We start from the raw sequence: 21,713 nt of genomic DNA, 5'->3' as shown, positions 1-21,713 counted from the left end.
TAAATTTAACCATTGTTGTCTTTACAGGATAACACCTGTGAAGTAATTTGAGTGTGACTTCCTTAACTTTATTTCTTAATAAATATTTTCTAGGCAAAAGCCAAGTATGTTTCCATTCAATAGACCCTACCCACGTGACGTCACAACTCCGCTCTCCTGAATGGTACCGCCCAATTGACCGTCAAAACATAGTGTTAACCTGTTACGGCTACGTACATTCCTCCTATTTACGGCGTGTTTTTCTGCTCCTTAACATTAATAATCAAAATGGTGAAGGCGTGTGTGGCTGTTGGTTGCACTAACAGAGAAGATGGAAGGAGAGACTTGAAGTTTTACCGTATTCCGAGGGATCCAAAGAGGAGAGCGAAATGGACGGCTGCAATTCGACGTGAAAACTGGGCACCAAAAAATCACCACAGACTATGTAGTAGTCATTTTATATCCGGTAAGATGCATTTAAGATATACTTAGAGGGTTTTGGGCTGACAAATAACCACAATTAAGATCATTGCTAGGCTAATCGCCGACAACATACACGTATGTATGTAGTGAGAGTGCTATCGCTAAACCATATAAACATTAAAAGCCTTAACTCCATTGACAAACGACATGAAATACATTAGACTTGACAGTGGATGTTAGCAAGAACAAAAGATTTTGAATTGAAAATTTCGTAACTCACCTTTCCAAGCACAAGATAGATTCCTGCCGAATTTTCGTGGACGAGGACCTGTTTCACCCAACCAGCAACGAAGTATTTATAAGCCTCCAAGCTCTTGAAGTTTTTCAAATTTTCGTGAGAATAGGCTGATTTTGTGTGGACAAGATAATTGTAAATATCAGCGTAGCAGATGTCAGGCAGACAGGGCGAAGACAGTGGGTCGAAAAACATCGATTTGGGCATCAAATATGGATCTGGCGACTGTATAGAACGAAGCTTTTCCACATAACGCCTTTTATGCAACACATCCAGTGAGTTTACGGCATCAGAAAGCACCGGGTCTTCCATGAAATGCATTTTAAATTCCTCGATCAATTGAAAACAATGCTAATACAGAGACAAGATGACGGACAAGTGGGCGGAACCATACAGCGAGCACGTGGTTTTGTGACGTCGGTGTGTAGGGTCTATATCTTCGTATAAATTATTTGTCCGACTGCCTCTATGTGAGTACCGACAGGATGTGAGTGACGCATGTGCAGTAGCGGAGCTACTCACGGAGTGAGTGACGTCGACATCTATCTGCACATACGCGCCTCCATCTGGTCTCCACACGCTCAGTTCGGTTGCCCGTGCTAAGAAAAACGTGCTCAGCAACAAGTTGCTTTTTGTGCGAAGTTAACCCACAAAGTTCGCGACACAAGAGGTCCAGAACTACTTGACTGGAACCAATTCTTAGGATTTGGCCGTCCATCTTCAAGTAGTCTTTGTGTGCGTTGAAGCTTCGCGGCCTAGTTAGCTTAGTTTAGCTTAGCTTGCGAACAAAGAACAACGTGAACATCAAGTAGGAGCCTCCTAAAGTGTGCAAAATGCCTGCAAGAAGGACGCCAGCCGCAGAGTTCGAGGCGGAACTTTCTGGCCCAAAAGCTCAGCGACGACATCAACTCTTGACTGCTTGCAAAATGCAAGTAAAAGTTATTCTTCGCAGACTAGCAGGTTGGTTCACCGATTCGCAAAATACTATTCATTTTTTTCCGTCCCAATGGTGTTGATTTTGAATTGAAAGATGAGCATTCAAGGCCAGCCCTCCCTCCCTAATTGCATTGGAGGTCTATGGTTTTGAATCATAAAGATAATCATTTATTGACCCCCAGTGGCGTCTTCAGGGGTGACCGCGCTGACTGTGTTTAACTTCCGCTTTACCTGGTATAATTCAATAATCAGAATTTGGATATTTGTGAATCGTTCTCGAATCTTCCACGGCCGAATCGCGAATAATCTAAGAATCGGAAATTTCGCACGCCTCTAATAATTAGAGGTGGGAATCTTTGGGCTTTCAATTACGATTCAGAGGCTCCGACTCGATTATAAATCGATTATTGATGACCCCCTCCCCCAAGCTATTAGCTGCTTTTAATGTTTCGTACATTAGTTGGAAAAATTGTACAAAAAGCCTCTGAGGCTGGACAAAAAAACCCGACTATTTCAGTATCAAGTTCACATTTTAAAACAGTAAATAAAATACTCAAGTCCCCATTCTGTATCAGTAGCTTTAAACTACATTCAATTAATTTAATGTTGTGAATGACCCGTTAAAGTTGTTAAAATTGCTCCCATTATTGCATTAGTTCCTTTCTGTCTACTTTCGGCATGTGAAAGTTTTAAAATCATCATTTAAAGATAGATTCAAGTCAAGATTTTGCCTATTTAGGAGTAATTAAGATAAAAAGTTGATTAGGGTTGCTCGGAAGGTTTGCTACAACAGCCTTCCAGGGAAGTCTACTGCTTTAAGATGGTGGCTGATTTCGAATGCTGGCGAGTCTGTCATATCGCATTTAGTTTTCTATACATGTGCTCCTAATGCCGCAGAGTCTGTCATTTCGCATAGCGACCCCAATCACCCACGTCACACAATCACGTGATCGCTGTATTGTGCCGCCATATTGTCCGTCAATGTGTGTCCGTATTGTCAATGATCGTAGTTTCTAAAGGTGGATTCACTTGCAAATTATGGAAGACCGGTGCTTTCAGACGCTGTAAACTCATTGAATGAGTTGCATAAAAGCCGTTATTTGGAAAAGCTTCAGTCAATCCAGTCGCCAGATCCATATTTGATGCCCAAATTGATGTTTCCTACCGTCGGGTCCCGTCCCGGGCGTCAGACCTCGTCCTGAGACCACAAAATTTCCAATCATACTCCAGTTTATGTCACGATGAGCAGTCGGGTACCCAAAATCGGCACCGGTCCGAATATAAACCGACATTTGGGCAGCTGAGCGTCACCGTGGTCACGATTGTATGAAACTTGATCGGCGGTTCGACAACGGGCCGGTGTGTGCCGAAAAATAGCCGCCCAGCGTGAAATGTCCCCCCTGATGGGAGCGCTTATTTATAACGCTTTATTGAAGTGAAAACATCAAATGTTTTCATGGATGAAAACATCAAATGTTTTCATGGACGCATTACAGTAATGGAGTTACGACTAGGAGTGGGAACCTCAAGGCACCTCACGATACGATACGATTCGCGATACAAGGCTCACGATAACGATTATCTCACGATATCACGATACAGAAAATATCGATATATTGGTCAGAAATTTGATACATGATATTCTACGATACAACTGTTGAAACGAAAAAAAAACATATTTCAAAATAGAAAAAAATACTGTTTATTAAGTCATTTATTAAACAGTGACACCTTTTCAGTGCAACATTGCTGTAAAATATAAATCTACTGATAATCGTGTACCTGCACATATAGAGGAAACAAACCACAACCACTGATATTTCTTGGCGAAATCATGATGAATGGCACCCTTAATTTCTTAAGTTTTAAATCTTTTGAAAAATTTTAACAGTGCTGTAAGTGTCAGTCAGCAGTTGAGCTTGGAGTGGGGCAATGATAAAATTGGTGGGTCTTTTCTTTGTATATGACCTTTGTTGTCAAAAGCATTGGTTTGAGCACTTCCACCATCTGCTTCAGCGTTTGTGATGTCAGACTCAGTCAGTTACATTCTTCCTCACCTTAAAAACAACAAAATAAATAAAAAATATTAGCTACTCAATAGCTTTTGAGTTGAAATTCTGATTTTTTGTGTGTGTTGGAAGTATTGAGTGAATTAAAAGATATATGAATTGAATGAATAGAAATTAAAAATGCAATACTTACCTGTTTTTAATATGTAGGACACATTAATTATCATGCACGTCACCTTATATATCTTTGAAGCTATTCAAACCGTTTTTATAGCTTATTGTATCAAAATGGCAGTCATAACAGTTTGTGTAGATGAAAAGTGGATGGAGATGGAAAGTGATGGAAAGTGGTTCTCAAATATGTAATCAAAATAATACATTTAAATGAAAAAATCAATTACTAGTACTAAGAGTGTGACAATATCTCGATACAGCGATATATCGCGATATTTTGCAACCCGATGGGTTATCGATATGCTCCCGCCAAGAATCGATACTTTTATTTAACATATTGGCCATACAATGGAGTATGGATGCTGTAAACTGGTCAATGTTTGTTGAGCAATTCCTTGGTGGTCCACTAGGGGCGCTCGGGAGTGGCGGTGAGGGTAAAGTGCGCACAAGTTGTTTAGAGAAGAAGAGAGGAAGCTCCAAGTGGGTTGAAAAAATAAAAAAGCTCCGTGAGAACGGTGGAGGAAAAAATGAGAAAAATATTGCTACAAATCACACATGGGGACACACTTTAGATTTTACACCAACAAGAAAGGAAGTAAGGTGAACAAGGACTTTGCTGTATGCAAGAATTGTCTAAGAAAAATAAGTGTCACTGGGAGCTGGTGACGTAGTGGATACCGTAGTTTGTGAGCTTCGCTTTCATCACTTGAGGTAAGAAAGTTTTGCAATGTAATTGACTTTTTAATTTACATGTATTATTTTGATGACATTTGGTGTTGAATGATATAAAATAAACCAGGACCCTAAACTGGATGAAAATGAATATCGAACAAGCCCACATGAATTTACCGAATTATTTGATATTATTTGAGAATCAATTTCCATCTAGTTTACTACACAAACTGTTATTACTGTCATTTTGATACAATAAGCTATAAAATGGTTTGAATAGGTTCCAAGATAAGTGATGTGCATGATAATTAATGTAGCCTACATATTAAAAATAGGTAATTATTGATGTAGCCTACATATTAAATTTTTTAAATTTCTATACATTCAATTCATGTTTTTTTTAATTCAATACTTCCAACACAAAAAAAATCAGGATAATATTTTTTGTTTTATTTTGTTGTTTTTAAGGTGAGGAAGACTGTGACTGAGCAAATCTTACATCTTAAATGCTGAAGCAGATAGCGGAAGTGCTCAAACCAAGCAACAAAGGTCATATACGAAGAAAAGACCCACCAATTTTATCATTGCCCCACTCCAAGCTCAACTGCTGACACCTACGGCACTTTTTATTTATTTATTTTTTTAAAGATTTAAAACTTTAAAGAAATTAAGGGTGCCATTCATCATGATCTCTCCAAGCGATATCAGTGGTCGTGGTTGGTTTCCTCTATATGTGCAGGGGCACAATTTGCAGTAGATTTATATTTTACAGCAATGTTGCACAGAAAAGGTGTCACTGTTTAATAAATGACTTAAACAGTATTTTTTCTATTTTTAAATATCTTTTTTTTCTTTTTTCTTTTTCGTTTCAACAGTTGTATCGTAGAATGTCATGTATCCAATTTCTGACCAATATATCGATAATCGCTGTATCGTGATATAATCGTTATCGTGAGCCTTGTATCGCGAATCGTATCGTATCATGAGGTGCCCCGAGGTTCCCACTCCTAACTAGTACATTGCAAAACTTTCTTACCTCAAGTGATGCTCCATAGAAATCCGGTGTCCAATTAGTCACCAGCTGCCAGTGAACCTTTTTATTAGACAATTCTTGCATACAGCAAAGTCCTTGTTCACCTTACTTCCTTTATTGTTGGTGTAAAATCCAAAGTGTGTCCACATGTGTGATTTTCAGCAATATTTTTCTCACTTTTTCCTCCACCGTTCTCACGAAGCTTTTTTATTTTTTTCAACCCATAGGGACCGCTCTTCTTCTCTAGGCGACTTGTGCGCACTTTACCTTCACCACCACTGTTGAGCGCCCTTAGTGGACCGCCAAGGAATTGCTCAACAAACATTGACCAGTTTACAGGATCCATACTCCATTGTATGGCCAATATGTCAAATAAAAGTATCGATGCTTGACGGGAGCATATCGATAACCGATCAGGTTGCAAAATATCGCGATATATCGCTGTATCGAGATATTGTCACACTCTTAGTTACGACTGTCAAATCAGTTTTAAATAATTCATTCATTCATTTTCCATGCCGCTTTGTCCTCATGAGGGTCGCGGAGGAGCTAGAATATTACACAAAATATTAGTACTGTATTTTAGTAACAAATAGTGGACTGGGCCACATAACCATCTTTGAACAGAAATCTATTAGTCTACAGGTTTTCATGACCATATCCCGATGACAATCACACAGGTATGACATTTATTAGTAGATATATTTATTACAAGCAGAGTAAAGTAATGCATATTCACAGTACAAGATTTATTAGTTCAAGCAGAGTAAAATAATACATATTCACGGTACAAGAAAGTCGTTTCCGTGTGGGCGCTCCCGTCAGGGTGGGACATTTCACGCGGGATGGCTATTTTTCGGCACAACACCTGTTGTCGCGCTCACCTTCTTGCTGCACGACTTTGGCGACGAGCTTCTTGGTCTCCGTCTGATGATGTCTGCGATCGTGTTGGCATCACGACAATTGGTGTTTTTGCCACCGTCTGACTGCTGTCGACACAAACGCATCATGGACTGAGATAAACAAACCGTGCTGCTTTAGAGATTTGCCCTTTTAACAATGGGCACACAGTAACTACAAAAATGACCGTTTATCTTCTCTGTTACCGCAATCAACCGCCACACATGCCTTCCCCCATTTTGATCAATCAATGTTAACGATTGTCAGGAAGGTTTTTGGGTTTGTTTACTAGGCGATGATTCCTTAGACAAGCAGAAAAACACGAAGTAAGAAATAAGAGGAATGTATGTAGCGGTAATAGGTAAACACGATGAGCTGACGGACAATATGGCGGCACAAGTCAGGGGGGCGGTGTTGTGACATCACGTGAATGGGGTCTATACAGGCATGAAAATCACTCACCTTTCGGCGAAATTCGCCATTTTGAAGTCTAAAAAGGGTGACCTACGTGAAATGTGTAGATTCAAGGAGAATTTTTTTTTTTTTAGGCCGGCCCGACGAGTGGTGGGCATAATTCTTGCTTCTTCAAGCTTTTCAGAAATACAGTGATCCCTCATTTTTCGAGGTTAATGGGAAACAGAACCCGCGGCGAAGTAGTGCAGCCCCCCCTCAAACCAATTCATTTTTTTTTGCATGTCCAACGTATTTATTCTGATTTAGCATTGGAAAATAGATGCATAAAAGACGTTTTTTTTCTCACTTTTTTGGTCCACTTCAATGCAACTTGTTCCGTTCAAACTGTAAAGTTAATGCCTCACTCGAGTCGGTAAAAACACGAAAAAAATTTGTGCATTAAGACCTGCAGTATGAACGTAGCCATCGTGAGTCTACTGAAATCCTTTCAAGCTGCTCACTGAAACGATGATTGACGCAAGCGTAAGCTTTCTCGATTTTTTTTTTTGATTGAAGCAAATTTTTTTTAAATATTTTTTTTATTGAAGTAACTTATTTTTTGAATGAATAATAAAGACACAAATCTCCTAGTCAAAATGTGGCCCAAACGCGAAACAACATTACTTCAATCAAAAAAGTTGTTTCAATCAAAAATAAATAGTTTTAAATAGTTTTCAAATCCTTTTTTCGCTCAAATTTATTTTTGCATTCACACTTTTTTTTTAAATTTTATTCAAGTGACTTTTTTTTTTTTTTTTTTTTTGATTGAAGCAAGTTTTTTTGGTTGAATAATAAAGACACAGGTATTGAGAGAGAAAGAAATTAAGAAAGCTTTAAAAACAAAAGGCACCTGGGAGTCTTATTTATTAAACTTAAGATTTATATTTCATTATGTTGGAAAGGAGAGTGAGGGATAAAAAGAGTTGGTTGAGGCTGCTAAAGGCAGTGGATACTCCATCAGCTGAGTGAATAGCACACTTGGTAAGAATAACAGTTTGCAAGGATAGTCGGGTATAAAATACAACTGTAAACACAATTACAATGTTATTTTTCTATAAGATTTTATGTCATTGCTTTATTAAAGAGTATGTCATGCCCTGGGAAAATGTTAATATTCCATCATTTATCCATAAACGCATGCCTTTTGTATTCATATCATGCCACTTCGTGTAATTACACACAAGAAAATGAAAGAAATTTGGTTCGATTGTCAAGCTAAAACAACCGGCGCCCGAGATCTGGCAGATTGTGTGTGTGACGTCATTACAAGTGAAGAGAGTGCCACCGGCCACTAGGGGGGCAGCACCTGTCTGCATCAATATAATTCCTTCTAGTGAGGGGAGAATTAGCGGTGTTTTGAGCTGTTTATGCTGTTGCATTGTGTACGTCCTGCACATATTCCAGGTTCCCTCATGAAGAAACACCCCTCGTTGTCAATAAAAGAGAATTCAGAATTGACAGTGAGGGGTGTTTCTTCAACAAGAAAAAGGCTCAGTGCTTTAATACTGAATGGCGGCGATGATGGCAGACAATTTCGTTTCTAGTTTCAGCGACGAATCCGACGTAGAAGGACGTAACGAATGTTCATCTAATGGTGACGAGGAGAGTTACGAAGCTTTAATTGGTGTTTTGGGTTACCAATTTGAGCCCAAACGAACGCCAATGCAGCGTGATGAAACGGTCATTGAGGGGAGCAATGACACTGATGAAACATCGGCAGCAGATCGTGTGGGAAACAACGAATGATATTTTTAGCATTTCTTTTTGTGAAGCTGACACACCGTGACCGCAAAATAAAGTAATGTATAGATTAATTATCATTTATTGCGCTATCATAGTTTTTCGCTCTGCCAACAGACACAAATATGAATGGGATCAGAGGATTTGTTCTATATATTTTACGAGCGATAATTTATACATGTGTCCAGTCCTGTATCCAATGCGTGACATTTTTTTATTATAAAAGAGTACTCACTCTGGCCATTTCGAGCTTGGCTGCTCCCCTCCTTTGCTTAACCTTAGCCTCCTTTGCCAGTCATCGTCCTCTTTCTTGATATCTCGGGACATTTAGGTGGCTGGTGTATGGTGGGCACCGCATCTGCTTTGAGCAGCAATCATGCAGCAAAACCCGATTTCACTTGTCCATAGTTCGAGAAGCTTTCAGGTGGAAAATAACAGAAAACCGTGCCGGAGGCTGGGTCTAGAAAATTAGCCCTCTTTGCACGGATGAACTTTACCCATTGTCTGCGTAGTCCAGCTTTTTTTTTTCGCGTTCGGGAACTCATGGATACAATATTCCGATAAAAAGCTATTTGTACACAGCATTGCACAGCAGTTTTGAACCATTTTAGTGATGTTTTGGTCAAACAAACCCGAACGCTACTCTCTCGTCTATAAAAAACAATGGCACCTGGCTCTGCCTCGACTGTCAATCACTTGTTGTGACGTCACCGCCCCATTCGACTGTTTCCGGAACACTTTCGGAAATGTTCGTCATTTTCGATAATTGCTCATTAATGTGATTGGTTTTTTGTTAACTTTATCAATATTTGTTATTTTGGCACATAACGGTTCTATTGATGTCTCACACCCCCGTTGCCGTTACATACCTTTAATTATTAGGTGCTAGAGTTGTCAAATATGGATAATAATGGAATAATAGTTTTGAAAAAAACTGTGCTGTTGGTGGCTCAGTGACCATCTGATGTGGTTTGTTCTCAGATGAACAAGTTGAGGAAGGAAGTTTTGATGTAGAGGTTGAAGGAAGAAAAGGTAAAGACTGACTGAGTCACAGCCAGAAAGTGTGGATGACAGTGTTGATTTTTATTCACTATTGCCCCCTGCCAATTAAAGTATGTCACAGTCACAGCCAATTATAATGTAAAGCTGATTAAAATTGACGTTATGTTGTTGTAAGGTGTATTAACTACTTGTTCATGTGGCCCTTTTGATCTATGAGCACCTGCCCCTCCACCGGTCTCTGCACGGCCCTGCTGAAACACAGTGTGGGTCGACAGAGCTCAATATTTTGTTGGGTTGTACAGTGTACCGGAACATATTTCCTCCACACCCTTCTCACCTTTTTAACCCCTGATCCATTTTCGTGCCAGCATATAACTCCTTCAACATGTGATATCTACCATAGCATTATGTGGACGTAGTTTGTAGCGGCTGTTGGCAGCAGTCGGGTATTGTTGTGTTTTTTATCTAGCAGCATGAGTTGTGCCAGAGCCATGAGTTGAGCATTGTCATTACCCTGGTAATGACAAGCATGCTGTTTAGTCTCGGTCAGTTCCTCATTGCGTCCCGAAGACCGCGCTGACTGTGTTTTAGTTCGGCTTTACTTGACATATTTCATTAATCGGAATTTGGATATTTGTGAATCGTTCTCGATTCTTCCAAGGCTGAATCGCGAATAGTCTAAGAATTGGAAATTTCGCGCACTTCTACTAATAATAATAATCACTCTACCACCTTTATTGACCTGTAGCAGTCATAGCAGAGGAGCAAAAGGGTGACGGGGGAGAGAGACCTCTACATAAAAGGTCAGTTGGAGAGTAATGATTAGAAAATGGAGAAAGCCAAGATGATGATTATATATAGCATACATCCCCCCACCCACACACACACACCTCAACACACACATGTACAATACAGGCCAAACGTTTGGACACAACGTCTCATTTGTGCGTTTTCTTTATTTTCATGACTATTTACATTGTAAATTCTCACTGAAGTTAATAAAACTATGAATGAACAATAGTGGGATTTTGTACTTTGCAAAAAAGGTGAAATGATTAAAAACGTACAATATTCTAGTCTCCTCAAAGTAGCCAACCTTTGCTCTAATGAGTTTTTTGCACTCTTGCCATTCTCTTGATGAGCTTCAAGAAGGGGTCGCCTAAAAATGGTTTTGGACTTCACGGGTATGCCTTTTCAGGGTTAATTGGTGGAATTTATTGCAATGGGGTTGGGACTTTCAGTTGTGTCCAAAATGTTGGCCTTTACTGTATGTATGTATGTATGTATGTATGTATGTATGTATGTATGTTTATGTTATGAATCATTTTTGGACATGTGTGTGTGTGTGTGTGTGCGTGAGTGCGTGTGTGTGTGTGTGTGTGTGTGTGTGTGTGTGTGTGTGTGTGTGTGTGTGTGTGTGTGTGTGTTCAAGTCATCTGCGTATCAAACGTGCGTTTTAGGAATAAAACATGGACTGGCTCATTCAGCAAGTGTAAACGGGGCAAATTAAGCCTGAAAATAACGAAAATAATTCACTTAATAATGGTTGGGTCAATTCTATCCTTACAACATATGGGAAGACAATCTAAATGACCTGTATACCTGAACACATTATATAATGCAAATGAGGTTGCTTAAAAGTTGGGACAATTTGAGCATCCTGAAAAGTTGGTAGTGTTTTGTCCTTACCGTCCCAATGCAAACCTACGCCCTTGCTTTATCACTTTACTATATCGTGTTTACTTTAATAAACTGTATTCATTTTAAATACAGTTGTCTACTTAGTCAGCAGACATTTTTAACGATTTGTCAACTATTCTATTTTTTTTTTTTTTTTTAAACTAATCTAGTAATTGAATTTTTGTTGACACTTATTAATTCACAAAAACATTTTGGAAGACTTAAATTCTCGGCATTTAAGTAATATTATATAATATTGGACAGAATCTTGTCATAGTATTGTGAAACTATAAAATATAACTATAACAATATATATACACATATTCAATACTCAATATTCAATAAACTACACAACACACTTATATACACAACTATTATATGGATACCACAAATTGCTTGAGCTGCTAGCATTAGCATAGGCTGGCTTCTATAACACAAGAACAACTTAAGATCGTTTTGTATATACAACTTTTCATGTTCATTTACCCTCTAATCATGTTATTATAAACATAAAATACTTAGACATATATTTCCGGGGCAGTAACGTAACAGAAAGCATTCACGAGTGTCAATGCTACCGCTAGACATCAGACTATGTACAGGCATGCAAACTTGCCACCTTTTGGCGAAATTTCGCCGTTTTGAAATCAAAATGGGTCATTCTTCTGAATCACGTAGATCCAAGGAGAAAAAATGGGGCGGGGGGTGGGGGCTGTCAGCGAGCGAGTGAAACCGTTCACTTCAAAACTGTAGTCCATGCTCAAAACGACACTCTAGTCCGATGACCTAGACCTATCACTGCCACTCTCTTTCGTGACAACAAATGACTGACAATAGTGAGAGACGGGAGCACAGTTATCACCAATCAGCAATGAGGAGGCGGAACCCCTCTCTATCCCAGCTTTTCACCCGGACCCGTTGGAAATTGCGGCAAGGTAAGGGATTAATGTCAAAAAGGATTAACTTCTTAAAGCTAAAAGTTTGAGTGATGGCCTATAATAGTCTTCATAAATCATTCACACGGGCCTTTGTTAGTAAAGTTGGCGAACGTCAGTTGGGATCTGAATTGTCGCCAGTCGGCGTTGTGACGAGTTATTTAAGGCCCGTTTGTAAAGCGCTTGTTAACGATTAAAAAAATGAATCATGAGCAATGAGGTAACTAGAGTGATGAACTAGTTCCTTTCATACAAGTCATGTTCAGGGCTTTGTTAGTAAAGTTCTGAATGGTCACCAGTTATTTTTGACGACGAGTTATTTAAGGCCCCTCTATACTCTCTGATAATTACAGAAAGGGAAGAGTTTTGCCTTGTTGTGGAGGTCGTTTCATTCGTTTAGCCATCGAGAGTTTATCAAACCGAATCGAAGTTAAGGAGCATGGGACTAATTGCTTTGGTTGTATGTACATAAAGTTATGATCACTACAGTTAATGCTTTTGAAGACTTGTAATTTTTTTTATCTATCTATCTATCTATCTATCTATCTATCTATCTATCTATCTATCTATCTATCTATCTATCTATCTATCTATCACATAATAGTTAAATGAATGGAATTTATACCTGTAAATTCATATTTTATGCTGTACAGCTGTTCTGTTTAATGCAAATGGGACATACTGTATATTTTATAATATAATTTGCTACTTAACGTGTCTTATATGTTCTGATTTCAGGATGAATTATTATGTACTGTGTTTAAGTCGAGATGTCTCTGCTTGCACTATGAAATGCACTTTTCCGCGCATGCCGTGTGTCCATGTTACTTTGTCACCTTTTTCACCCCTAACCAGTTTGCATGCCTGTATGTAAGTGAATGACCCAAACTGTGACAAAAAAAGATGTAGCGAATGATTCTGACTGGCAGGTGGCACCAACGCATTGCTAATGGACAACTGATTTCCCATACTGGTGCATATGGGCAACACGCTGTGACTTCACCTTTCCAGCATGATTCTAAAAAATTCTTTAAAGAAAATACATATTTAAAATATGTAGCTTTAATATTTTAGTATACTACATGTACAGTTGTGTAACTAATTATTGAACCCCCAAAGTATATGGTGTTTTTGCAAGTTTGACATTCATTTTTCATCTTGTTTATAATCACATCAAATAATGACACGTCAAATTGAAAAATACAGCTGAAATAACCAAAATATTTTTGGGAATATTCCAATTTATGGCCTTTGTGTGATTACTTCCTTGACAAAATTATTCAACCCATTAGGTGTGTAGACCTTTACTACTTAGTATAACATCTTTTGCAACAACAACATCCTTTAGACATGAAGCATAACTTGACTCAAGTTTCTTGCAGTGATCCACATGTACCATGGGGAAAACAAGTATTTAGTCAACCACTAATTGTGCAAGTTCCCCCACTTGAAAATATTAGAGAGGCCTGTAATTGTCAACATGGGTAAACCCAGGGGTTAATTTGTGCCGGAACATGTTCCGGCTCCTCTTGATTTTCGCCTCCCTGTATTCCGGGATTTATTTGGCGAGATCCGTTACCTCTCGTGTTTAGAATGTTGTGTATTTGTTACACTTAGAATGATCAGGCCGTTGTTGGTGAACACCGTGTAGCACACGTCTTTAATCTCGCTACTCTTGCAGTGCCGCATACATCAAACATAAACATATATTCCCCGCATACCCAGACATTACATGTCAAACAAGGATGTGCTTCCCAGGGCGAACCAATCGATCTAGGATGACATAGATCATCCTATCAATATATTACACAGAACATAATAATAATATAAAACGTTTTTAAAAAATGTATAAAATAAAAATAATCTGCTTAAATTCATTTACAGAAATAATCCCAAGAAGTGCATGTTGTTTATGAAAAAAGTAACGTTATTTGAAAGAGTCGGAGATTTGTTGATGACAAATCACGCCCCTCCCCGACATCTTCAAAACTTCGGCGGCATTTGGGCAGCAAGCAGCCAGGATTAAAGTATTAAACATTATTTTAACATGCCAAAAAGACAATTGAATTTAGTTTGTTTTTTTTTTTAATGCGGTAAATGTGGTTATGTGGGCAACTGCCCGTGCTGTGCAGAGAAAAGCCAAAATAATTGTAAATTGTTGTCATAACATTTATACCATGGATATTATCTGAAATTGAGGCTTGTAAGTCCCACAGTATGGCAAGTGGGCATTTGCGTGTTGTTTTTGATACCAGTTTTTGCCTGTGTTCCGGGACCTGTGCGTGTCTAGTCATCCCTGCGCTGTCATATGTACTTTGCGTTCCGGCACCTTATGATTTACAAATTAAGCACTGGGTAAACCTCAACCATGAGAGATGGAATGTGGGGGGAAAAAAAACAGAAAATCACATTGTTTGATTTTTTAAAGAATATATTTGCAAATTATGGTGGAAAAGAAGTATTTAGTCAATACCAAAAGTTCATCTCAATACTTTGTTATGTACCCTTTGTTGGCAATAACGGAGGCCAAACGTTTTCTGTAACTCTTCACAAGCTTTTCACTCACTGTTGCTGATATTTTGGCCCATTCCTCCATGCAGCTCTCCTCTAGAGCAGTGCTGTTTTGGGGCTGTCTTTGGGCAACACGGACTTTCAACTCCTTCCACAGATTTTCTATGGAGTTGAGATCTGGAGACTGGCTAGGCCACTCCAGGACCTTGAAATTTTTCTTACGAAGCTACTCCTTTGTTGCCCTGGCTGTGTGTTTGGGATCATTGTCATGCTGAAAGACCCAGCCACGTTTCATCATCAATGCCCTTGCTGATGGAAGGAGATTTTCACTCAAAATCTCCATGGCCCCATTCATTCTTTCCTTTACACAGATCAGTCGTCCTGGTCCCTTTGCAGAAAAACAGCCCCAAAGCATGATGTTTCCACCCATGCTTCACTGTGGGTATGGTGTTCTTCGGATGCAATTCAGTATTCTTTCTCCTCCAAACACGAAAACCTGTGTTTCTACCAAAGAGTTCTATTTTGGTTTCATCTGACCATAACACATTCTCCCAGTCCTCTTCTGGATCATCCAAATGCTCTCTAGTGAACCGCAGACGGGCCTGGACGTGTACTTTTTTCAGCAGGGGGAAACGTCTTACGGTGCAAGATTTGAGTCCCTGGTGGCGCATTGTGTTACTGATAGTAGCCTTTGTTACTGTGGTCCCAGCTCTCTGTAGGTCATTCACCAGGTCCCCCCTGTGTGGTTCTGGGATTTTTGCTCACCGTTCTTGTTATCATTTTGACGCCACGGGGTGAGATCTTGCATGGAGCCCTAGCTCGAGGGAGATTATCAGTTGTCTTGTATGTCTTCCATTTTCTAATAATTGCTCCCACAGTTGATTTCTTTACACCAAGCATTTTAGCTATTGCAGATTCAATCTTCCCTGCCTGGTGCAGGTCTACAATTTTGTCTCTGGTGTCCTTCGACAGCTCTTTGGTCTTGGCCATAGTGGAGTTTGGAGTGTGACTGAATGAGTTGTGGACAGGTGTCTTTTATACCGATAACGAGTTAAAACGTGCCATTAATACAGGTAACGAGTGGAGCCTCGTTACACCTCGTTAGAAGAAGTTAGTTGTTTGTAGATGACCAAATACTTATTTTCCACTCTAATTTGGAATTAAATCCTTTAAAAATCAAACGATGTGATTTTCTGATTTTTTTTCCACATTCTGTCTCTCATGGTTGAGGTTTACCCATGTCGACCATTACAGGCCTCTGTAATCTTTTCAAGTGGGAAAACTTGCACAATTAGTGGTTGACCAAATACTCTTTCGCCCCACTGTATCTTTGCCCATTCCTCATGGGCAAAGGCCTCCAGTTCATTAACATTTTTGGGCTTGCGTGCTGTTACTACCTTCTTCAAGTACCAGATTTTTCAATGGGATCTAAGTCTGGTAATTGCAATGGCCACTCCAGAATCTTCCAGCACTTCTTTTGCAACCAAGATGTGGTAGATGTTGAGGTATGCTTAGGATCATTGTCCTGTTGGAAGGTCCTACGAACTTCTTTTGCAACCAAGATGTGGTAGAGGTTGAGGTATGCTTAGAATCATTGTCCTGTTGGAAGGTCCAACCTCACTTAAGCCTCAGCTTTGTCAATGACTGCATGACATTTGCATCCAAGGTTGAACTGAATTCATAATACCTTGCACACGCTGAAGATTCCCTGTAGCTGAAGAAGCAAAACAATCCCAGTGCATGACTGCCCCCCCCCCCCCCCCAACGTGTTTCACAGTAGATAGGGTGTTCTTTTCTTCGCAATACTTCATTTGGGGACATTTTTGAGTCACATGTCAGCAGAGGAGGGTATGGTAGACAAAAATTTGACTCAAGAGTAGCGTTACTTCAAAATAATATTACTCAAGTAAAAGTAATCATCCCCCAAAATATGTACTAAAGTACAAGTGAAAAAGTATTTGGTGAAAAAAAATACTCAAGTCATGATTGAAATTGTAACCGCTTACATTTGTTTTTTAATCAATAAATAATAATAATAAAATAAATGAATAAAATTGCCACTGATTGTGCCTGAAGGATGAGGACGTGTCAAAGCACAATGACTAACAACCTATATAGACCCTACCCACGTGACGTCACAGCTCCGCTCTCCTGAAAGGTACCGCCCACTTGTCCGTCAAAACATAGTGTTAACCTGTTACGGCTACGTACATTTCTCCTATTTACGGCGTGTTTTTCTGCTCCTTAACATTAATAATCAAAATGGTGAAGGCGTGTGTGGCTGTTGGTTGCACTAACAGAGAAGATGGAAGGAGAGACTTGAAGTTTTACCGTATTCCGAGGGATCCAAAGAGGAGAGCGAAATGGACGGCTGCAATTCGACGTGAAAACTGGGCACCAAAAAATCACCACAGACTATGTAGTAGTCATTTTATATCCGGTAAGATGCATTTAAGATATACTTAGGGGGTTTTGGGCTGACAAATAACCACAATTAAGATCATTGCGAGGCTAATCGCCGACAACATACGACGTAGTACGACATAGTTTCAAATTCAAGATGTTTGTGACTTCCCTTTCTTCCACCATCGTTATTTTTTGAATAATATTTAGCTGGTACCAAGTGAAAGGAACTGGCCTCGTCTACGGAGCTGACAAATAACCACAATTAAGATCATTGCGAGGCTAATCGCCGACAACATACGACGTAGTACGACATAGTTTCAAATTCAAGATGTTTGTGACTTCCCTTTCTTCCACCATCGTTATTTTTTGAATAATATTTAGCTGGTACCAAGTGAAAGAAACTGGCCTCATCTACGGGGCTGACAAATAACCACAATTAAGATCATTGCTAGGCTAATCGCCGACAACATACACGTATGTATGTCGTGAGAGTGCTATCGCTAAACCATATAAACATTAAAAGCCCTAGCTCCATTGACAAATGACATGAAACACATTAGACTTGACAGTGGATGTTAGCAAGAACAAAATATTTTGAATTGAAAATTTCGTAACTCACCTTCCGAGCACAAGATTCCTGCCGAATTTTCGTGTACGAGGACCTGTTTCACCCAACCAGCAACGTAGCATTTATAAGCCTCCAAGCTCTTAAAGTTTTTCAAACTTTCGTGAGAATAGGCTGATTTTGTGTGGACAAGATAGTTGTAAATATCAGGGTCAGGCAGAGACGGCGAAGGCAGCCAGTCAAAAATCATCGATTTAGGCATCAAATATGGATCTGGTGACTGTATAGAACGAAGCTTTTCCACATAACGCCTTTTATGCAACAGATCCAGTGAGTTTGCGGCATCAGAAAGCACCGGGTCTTCCATAAAATGCATTTTAAATTCCGCCATCTATTGAAAACAATGCTAATACAGAGTCAAAATGACGGACAAGTGGGCGGAACCATACAGCGAGCACGTGGTTTTTTATTTATGGGTAGGGTATAGAGCCTACCCACCAACGTCACAAAACCACGTGCTCGCTGTATGGTTCCGCCCACTTGTCCGTCATTTTGTCTCTGTATTAGCATTGGTTTCAATTGATCGAGGAATTTAAAATGCATTTCATGGAAGACCCGGTGCTTTCTGATGCCGTAAACTCACTGGATGTGTTGCATAAAAGGCGTTATGTGGAAAAGCTTCAGTTTATCCATTCGCCAGATCCATATTTGATGCCTAAATCGATGTTTTTCGACCCGCTGTCTTCGCCGTCTTTGCCTGACCCTGATATTTACAACTATCTTGCCCTCACAAAATCAGCCTATTCCCACCAAAGTTTGAAAAACTTTAAGAGCTTGGAGGCTTATAAATGCTACGTTGCTGGTTGGGTGAAACAGGTCCTCGTAAACGAAAATTCGGCAGGAATCTTGTGCTCGGAAGGTGAGTTACGAAATTTTCAATTCAAAATATTTTGTTCTTGCTAACATCCACTGTCAAGTCTAATGTATTTCATGTCATTTGTCAATGGAGCTAGGGCTTTTAATGTTTATATGGTTTAGCGATAGCACTCTCACTACATACATACGTGTATGTTGTCGGCGATTAGCCTAGCAATGATCTTAATTGTGGTTGTCAGCCCAAAACCCTCTAAATATATATTAAATGCATCTTACCAGATATAAAATGACTACTACATAATCTGTGGTAATCGTTTGGAGCCCAGTTTTCTCGTCGAATTGCAGCAGCCCATCTCGCTCTCTCCTCTCCGTGTCTCTCGGAATCCGGTAGAACTTCAAGTCTCTCCGTCTATCTTCTCTGTTATTGCAACCGACCGCCACACACGCCTTCACCATTTTGATTATTAATGTTAACGAGCAGAAAAACATGCCGTAAATAGGAGGAATGTACGTAGCCGTAACAGGTCAACACAATGTGTTGACGGACAAGTGGGCGGCACCAGTCAGGAGAGCGGAGTTGTGATGTCATGTGGGTAGGGTCTATAGGTGCATCTTTGTCATGGGAATGACAGCCCAGAATGCATCTGTTACACGCGCTTATATCCACTTTCGCTCTCTCAGCCAGTCTAACCTCACGGCCTACTAGCTGGGTAGACGGTCCATTAAATATATCATTTGTCTTCTTGTGTGTTGCAGACTTCAGCAAATATCTTGCTCCTGACGCTCAACAGCTAAAGAGAGAAGTGCAACTTCCAATCAAAAAGGAGGAGGTAGAGCTGCCATGCATTAAAGAGGAGGACGATGTCACCGTGTCGACTGGTGAGCCCTTGAATAGCGAGGATGGTGAGGCAAGCAGAGGGACGGAGCCTCCAAGCAGCAGTTCAACTGAAGGATCGCAAGCACACATTTTCATCGCACCATCAGATGGAAATTCATCTTCCAAAGATGATGGTCATAAAAAACCTCACCATGGGAAAACCTTTGCTAATAACTATACTTGTCGTATGCATATGAGGAGCCACACTGGTGAAAATCCTCTTGTCTGCTCAGTTTGTGGTCAAAAATTCACTCAGAAGAGCCACTTAGACAGACACACAAGAACCCACACTGGCAAAAAATCTTTTTCCTGCTCAGTTTGTGGTCGAGGTTTCGCTGCAAAGAAAAACTGTCAAATGCACATAAGAACCCACACTGGTGAAAAACCTTATACCTGCTCAGTTTGTGGTAAAGGATTCACTCAACGTCCCCACTTAAAAGAACACACAAGAACCCACACTGGTGAAAAACCTTTTTCCTGCTCAGCTTGTGGTCGACGTTTTACTGCAAAGAAAAGCTTAAAAATACACATAAGAACCCACACTGGTGAGAAACCTTTTTCCTGCTCAGTTTGTGGTCGAGGATACATTCAAATTTACAATTTAAATGTACACACAAGAACACACACTGGTGAAAAACCTTTTTCCTGTTCAGTTTGTGGTCAAGGATTCAGTCATAAGAGTACCTTAAACGTACACACAAGAACCCACACTGGCGAAAAACCTTTTTCCTGCTCAGTTTGTGGTCAGAGCTTCAATGTAAAACATTACTTAAAAACACACACCAGAACCCACACTGGTGAAAAACCTTATTCCTGCTCAGTTTGTGGTCAAAAATTCGCTCGCAAGGATCGGATTAAGAGACGTGTGTATTGGGGTGAGAAGCAGTGGCGAATGACTGTTTTGCCTGTGATCCACGCTGCATTCATCAGATTGTGCACACAGGTCAACTGTAGTCTGTAGTGTTTCCTCAAATCCTGTTGAGGATTGGCAGTATTGGTGCCTTACATGTGCTTTGTCTAATCCTTGTATGATGTGGAGCCACAGTATTGCCAAAACTATTGGCTCACCTGATTTAACTCTCAAGTTGAGTGGCAATATTTATACAATACTCTCTCTCTTTCAAACTACACTTTTCACAGCTAATATTTGAAACAGTAGACCCCAAATTACAAAAAATCTAAATCATTCATCAATAATATAATGACATAAGTATGGAAATTATGATTGGCTCACAAATACTATTTTTTGGGGGCAGGGGGGTTATATATAATCTAAAAAGTTACTACTCTAGATTGACAGTGACATACAGTGCCTTGCAAAAGTATTCGGCCCCCTTGAACCTTGCAACCTTTCGCCACATTTCAGGCTTCAAACATAAAGATATAAAATTTTAATTTTTTGTCAAGAATCAACAACAAGTGGGACACAATCGTGAAGTGGAACAAAATTTATTGGATAATTTAAACTTTTTTAACAAAAAACTGAAAAGTGGGGCGTGCAATATTATTCGGCCCCCTTGCGTTAATACTTTGTAGCGCCACATTTTGCTCCAGTTACAGCTGCAAGTCGCTTGGGGTATGTTTCTATCAGTTTTGCACATCGAGAGACTGACATTCTTGCCCATTCTTCCTTGCAAAACACCTCGAGCTCAGTGAGGTTGGATGGAGAGTGTTTGTGAACAGCAGTCTTCAGCTCTTTCCACAGATTCTCGATTTGATTCAGGTCTGGACTTTGACTTGGCCATTCTAACACCTGGATACGTTTATTTTTGAACCATTCCATTGTAGATTTGGCTTTATGTTTTGGATCATTGTCCTGTTGGAAGATAAATCTCCGTCCCAGTCTCAGGTCTTGTGCAGATACCAACAGGTTTTCTTCCAGAATGTTCCTGTATTTGGCTGCATCTATCTTCCCGTCAATTTTAACCATCTTCTCTGTCCCTGCTGAAGAAAAGCAGGCCCAAACCATGATGCTGCCACCACCATGTTTGACAGTGGGGATGGTGTGTTCAGGGTGATGAGCTGTGTTGCTTTTACGCCAAACATATCGTTTTGCATTGTGGCCAAAAAGTTTGGTTTCATCTGACCAGAGCACCTTCTTCCACATGTTTGGTGTGTCTCCCAGGTGGCTTGTGGCAAACTTTAAACGAGACTTTTTATGGATATCTTTGAGAAATGGCTTTTATTCTTGCCAGTCTTCCATAAAGGCCAGATTTGTGCAGTGTATGACTGATTGTTGTCCTATGG

The 21,713-nt window shown here is 39.9% G+C and overlaps 1 protein-coding gene across 1 annotated transcript; it reads left to right on the top strand.

The window, feature by feature from the left end:
- Window positions 1–1,280: 1,280 nt before the first annotated feature.
- Window positions 1,281–20,774, top strand: LOC130928083 (oocyte zinc finger protein XlCOF6.1-like). Its single transcript, XM_057854310.1, has 2 exons — window positions 1,281–1,657; window positions 19,346–20,774. Exons 1-2 carry the CDS (start codon window positions 1,531–1,533, stop codon window positions 20,425–20,427), a joined length of 1,209 nt encoding a protein of 402 aa, XP_057710293.1. The 5' UTR covers window positions 1,281–1,530; the 3' UTR covers window positions 20,428–20,774.
- The last annotated feature ends 939 nt before the right edge of the window (window positions 20,775–21,713 follow it).

The sequence above is a fragment of the Corythoichthys intestinalis genome, chromosome 13, assembly GCF_030265065.1.
Source record: "Corythoichthys intestinalis isolate RoL2023-P3 chromosome 13, ASM3026506v1, whole genome shotgun sequence".
NCBI lineage: Eukaryota > Metazoa > Chordata > Actinopteri > Syngnathiformes > Syngnathidae > Corythoichthys > Corythoichthys intestinalis.
This window is presented reverse-complemented; position numbering and strand designations above follow the sequence as displayed.

Coding starts and splice junctions, on each gene's coding strand:
- LOC130928083 (XM_057854310.1), top strand. CDS start 1,531: ATGCCTGCAAGAAGGACGCCAGCCGCAGAGTTCGAGGCGGAACTTTCT. Junction 1,658..19,345: donor TATTCTTCGCAGACTAGCAG/GTTGGTTCACCG, acceptor TGTGTGTTGCAG/ACTTCAGCAAATATCTTGCT.